At 38.0% G+C, this 5092-nt stretch overlaps 1 protein-coding gene across 3 annotated transcripts in view; it reads left to right on the forward strand.

Annotated features, from left to right (window-relative positions):
* Positions 1–5092, forward strand: part of A2M (alpha-2-macroglobulin) — a 52063-nt gene that overhangs the window by 46372 nt on the left and 599 nt on the right. For 2 of the 3 annotated variants that reach the window (XM_023517085.1, XM_012809335.2), the window contains exons 30-35: positions 360–578; positions 733–860; positions 2058–2148; positions 3127–3195; positions 4194–4296; positions 4921–4991. In XM_023517085.1, coding sequence (XP_023372853.1) covers positions 360–578; positions 733–860; positions 2058–2148; positions 3127–3195; positions 4194–4296; positions 4921–4991 — 681 coding nt within the window. The remainder of the gene's footprint in view (positions 1–359; positions 579–732; positions 861–2057; positions 2149–3126; positions 3196–4193; positions 4297–4920; positions 4992–5092) is intronic. The other variant, XM_012809337.2, reaches the window with a different exon arrangement.

The following is a 5092-nucleotide window of genomic DNA, read 5'->3' on the forward strand; positions in this document are numbered from 1 at the left end:
AAAAAAAAAAAAGAAAGACATCTTAGGCAAATGGTTGATGCCAATAGATGATTCCCATTCTCATATATTTTCCACATTCCATATCCCACATGTATTTATAGTAAGAAAACAATCAGTGTCCTGACAAGTAAAAATAAATGTCTAGGGCATACAGTTCAAGGTAGATAGGAGAATGGTATGGTTGTGTCATCTATCCATAGATTATAACCAATCTTCAAATTAGAGCTCCAATGTTTAAATAGTAAGAGAAATAGAAAATCAAAGCCTCTTTATGACAGCTCATGTGGGCCTCTGGAAGATAGCTCAGCCCTCAAAAGGTTATATACTAAAAAATGGGTTATCTTGCTCATCCCCTCCAGGACACAGTGGTGGCTCTCCAAGCTTTGTCCAAATATGGAGCAGCCACTTTTACCAGGACTGGCCAGGCTGCCCAGGTGACCATCCAGTCTTCAGGAGCATTTTCCACCAAATTCCAAGTGGACAACAACAATCGGCTGTTACTACAGCAGGCCTCACTGCCAGAGCTGCCTGGGGAATACAGCACAAAAGTGACAGGAGAAGGGTGTGTCTACCTCCAGGTGAGACTCCTGGGCGGATGAGGACACTGCCTATTCTCACTGTTGTGTTCTGACTTGGCAAATAGTAAGGCAAGTCAGAGAAAGACCCAGAGAAGTTGAGAGGAATTCTAGAGAAGGGCAAGTAACAACAGACTTTGTCTTTAATGTTCCATAGGCAGCCTTGAAATACAATGTTATCCCAGAAAAGGAAGAGTTCCCATTTGCTTTAGAGGCACAGACTCTACCCCAAACTTGCAATGGACCCAAAGCCCACACCAGCTTCCAGATCTCACTGAATGTCAGGTAAGAACTTCTAACTGTAACACCTAATTCTGAGAAAAATAACCAATCTTCTTACAGGAACTCCTGATTAAGTAAAGCAGTCCAATAGTAAATGTTTACATGACATTTATTGAAAAAGCAATGTATTATCTTAATCTAACCCAACAGAACTTCTCAGTGATGTGGTTGTCCATCAGCTGCCTCCAGGATCTATTATTACACAACATCATTATTTAAAGTGTACTAATTCTCCTCAGTAACAACTAAATGAGGAATATTACCCCATGCCTCTGATCTGAATTCCTTCTAATGTAATGAAATCCTGTAATATTCTTGCTTTATTCAGGACAGAGATCAAGAATTCTTAAAAAGTCTGAATACATGAAAGTGGTAACTCTTGGCTCGGCACCTTAGCTCAGTGACTAGAGCACCGGCCACATGCACCGGGGCCAGTGGGTTTAAACTAGGCCAGAGCCTACTAAACAATGACATGACAACAATAACAAAAAAAATAGCTGGGCATTGTGATGGGCACCTGTAGTACCAGCTACTTGGGAGGCTGAGGCAACAGAATCACTTAAGCCCAAGAGTTTGAAGTTGCTGCAAGCTGTGACACCACAGCACTCAACCGAGGGCAACATAGTGAGACTCTGTCTCAACAAAAAAAAGAAAGAAAGAGAGAAAAAAGAAAAGAAAAAGAAAGTGGTAACTCTTTAGTTAGATTCCTGCTGGGAATAAATAAATCTCAGTAATCAATTTGGGGGGAAATACATTTACATGCAGCAATATTCACATAGTTACAAGGCTTTCACAAAAATATCTTATCACAAGAATAATTTCATTAGGGATACTATTCAGGAAAATCATCAGGATAAAGTTTATGTAATAAATAACTGGCACAGATTAGAATCTCAAACTCATGCATCACTTGTAGAGCTTTCTTAAAGTACAAATACTCAGCCCTCCACTCCACCCCCCACGATCACACACACACACTTGCAATTCTGATTCATCAGGTCTAGAGTAGGGGCTGGTCTCTGTGCTTTTAATAGGCTCTCTAGAAATTCTACGCAGCCAATTTTCCAAACAGCTAAGGTAGAATATTTGGAGAGATTTGTGTGTATCTTTGAGACCTACTGAGTACTTAATGTGGACATAGAAAAATAGAATATTTAGTAACACAGAAAACGCTAATTCCTTCCTCTCCTGGATCTTCAGTTACACCGGAAGCCGTCCTGCCTCCAACATGGCAATTGCTGATGTGAAAATGGTATCTGGCTTCATTCCCCTGAAACCAACAGTAAAAATGGTAGGTATATTAAAAGTCCAGAATGTTCTATTTTATTTCATAGTTTATGTATCCCTAGACTAAGAAAATACAAATATTAAAATGCTATTAAATCATCCTCTGTCAAACACTTCACACTTTCTCCAACTCAGAAATGTAATTCAGTGTGTTTATATGAGTGCCAGCATGTGCACAGAACTCTCTAGGAACAAGGAGTCCTAGGGAGAAAAAAAATGTCAGCAGGTTCCTGCTTTCATGGAGCTTAGACTCTCATCAACAAGATAAAGCATTGAACAGGAAATGCTCGATGACATATACTCTAAGTATTACACAAGTTAAGAGACAAAATGAGGGCTCGGCACCTGTGGCTCAAGTGGCTAAGGCACCAGCCACATACACCTAAGGTGGCGGGTTTGAATCTAGCCCTGGCCCACCAAACAACAATGATGGCTGCAATCAAAAAAAATAAATAAATAACCAGGCATAGTGGCAGGCGCCTGTGGTCCTAGCTACTCGGGAGGTGGAGGCAGGAGACTCGCTTGAGCCCAGGAGGTGGAGGTTGCTGTGAGCTGTGATGGCACAGCACTCTACCCAGGGGGACAGCTTGAGGCTCTGTCTCAAAAAAAAAAAAAAGAGAGACAAAATGAGATTACTCTAAGTTAGAGACAACAAAAACAAGAAAAAAAATCTCCTTCATAATGAAGGAATAGACTGTGAAATGAATGCTGAAATATGAGTAATTCTGAAGTTTCAGATATTTAGTTCCTTTTTCTTTGGATAAGTCAACTTTACACATAGATCATGTTCATACTAATATTAAACTCTTTATCAAAATTACCTTTCATTTTTCATTCTACTATATTATGTCTTTATTTTTCAAAAAGCACTTGAATAAGTTCTACCCTCAGGCTTATTTTGGCAATAAAAAATCCTTTCTCTCTGAATACTCCAGGTGTCTCATCTGTTTGTTAACATTTATGATGTCTTCATTTTCTTCAGCTTGAAAGATCTAACCATGTGAGCCGGACAGAAGTTAGCAACAACCATGTCTTGATTTACCTGGATAAGGTAAGAGACCTGCCAGTCTAGTTGCAAAAAATATATAGATAATAATCACTCTTATGAGAGCTTTTGGAAGTGAGAATCCATTTTAGAAACATCACTTTCATGCCAGAAATTTGAAGATTCTAATATTAATTCCAGCAAATGTCCTCCTCTCTTTTATTTATATTTCACCTGGGATCATGAGCGGAAATGTTCTAATAGTGGGATAAGAACATTTCTAGAACCCTATAAGCAAGAAATTTTTCACATAATGTGTTCATTGAATCCACAAATTATTTTGAAAATGCTGAGTGATGTAGCAAAGTAACCATTGTTATTAGTCAATTATTCCACTAACATCCCCATCAATAATATAAAATGCAAAGTACTGTCAGTATCTCTGAGGGCTTGGATTGTAAAATAATAAGATCAATCCACCAATAAATCAGTCTGGTTTTATAGATATGTGTGGTAGCATGGTTTATTATTGATGGTAATTATAGTTTACAAATTTTGTAAAACTTAAACAAGGCTACAGTGACCAAACTTTTAGATAACTCCTTGAGTCTACACAAGTATTTCTGAAAGACAAAAGGTGAAACTGTACCAAATCTCTGGTTATTTAAAAATGGACATAGCTAGTCATTCAATAAAAATCATACATCATTTATGAACAGAGGCATGTGCTGGCATCGATGGAGGTATGAGTTATGTTAGTTATTTCCGAATTAGACTCAGGAAGCTGAAGCAAGAGGATTTCTTGAACCAGGAGTTTGAGACACACCTAGGCAACATAGCAAGACCTCATTTCTAAAAAAATAAAAAAGAAGAAGAAGAAGAAGAGGAAGAGGAAATAATTTGGAGAATTTCTCATCTACCCTGAGGGATTTCTTTGCAATTTAAGGATCCTATAGTGTACTATTGGTTGCCAATTTCCTTTCCCCAACAGTAGATGATTAAACTTATTCAAAGAGAAAAGGAAAGGTTCCCAGAAGGTCATTTAATTCCCTTTTGCTTTCTAGGTGTCAAATCAGACAATAAGCTTATCCTTCACAGTTCTACAAGATATTCCAGTAAGAGATCTGAAACCAGCCATAGTGAAAGTCTATGATTACTATGAGACAGGTGAGTGTGAGTGATGCAATTCTCACATAGAAATTAAATCCCTAATCCCAGAAATCTAGATCTGAGGGGTGTGTTGGGGCAATTTGTTACATTAATTGCTCTGATCACTTTATTTTGTCTCCATCAAACTTGATTCTCCTCTTCTTGTCTTTTGTACGTGCATTGTAGAAACTCTCCACATTATAAATCTATCAACTACTAATACAAAGCATCTGTAGGATATTTAAGTTCCCTGTTCATCAGACAAAGCAACTTATATTGCTTTGGAACAATAGCAATGTTCTTAATTTTATAGAACAATATAAGATTAAGTATAATATCTGAAGTACTTAATCTTCTAAGAAGAAGAAGATTCTTCTATATCTAAGAACATATCAATGTTCTTAGTCTTATAGAACAATATAAGATTAAGTAGAATATCTGAAGTGCCCTTCAAAAGTTTAGGGTAAAATATACTTTGGTTGAAAGAATAAAATAAGGCCGTAAGCAGTGCATCAAAAAATGGTGCTGACCTGTCTGATAAAGTATGATTCTTCCTACATTAAAGATTCCCTCGTTGACCTGTATCCAACAGATGTTTGTTTTCCCTGTCATTTCATGTAATGATTTCTGTTTGTTTTTCAGATGAGTTTGCAATTGCTGAGTACAATGCTCCTTGCAGCAAAGGTGAGCAATTCGCACTCCTTCAAAACACAATCAGAAGCTCAGCGCCTGTGGCTCAAGCGGCTAAGGCGCCAGCCACATACACCTAAGGTGGCGGGTTCGAATCCCCAGCCCGGGCCCACCAAACAACAAT

This window comes from Otolemur garnettii, unplaced genomic scaffold (assembly GCF_000181295.1).
Source record: "Otolemur garnettii isolate 467f Iridium unplaced genomic scaffold, OtoGar3 scaffold00104, whole genome shotgun sequence".
Lineage (NCBI taxonomy): Eukaryota > Metazoa > Chordata > Mammalia > Primates > Galagidae > Otolemur > Otolemur garnettii.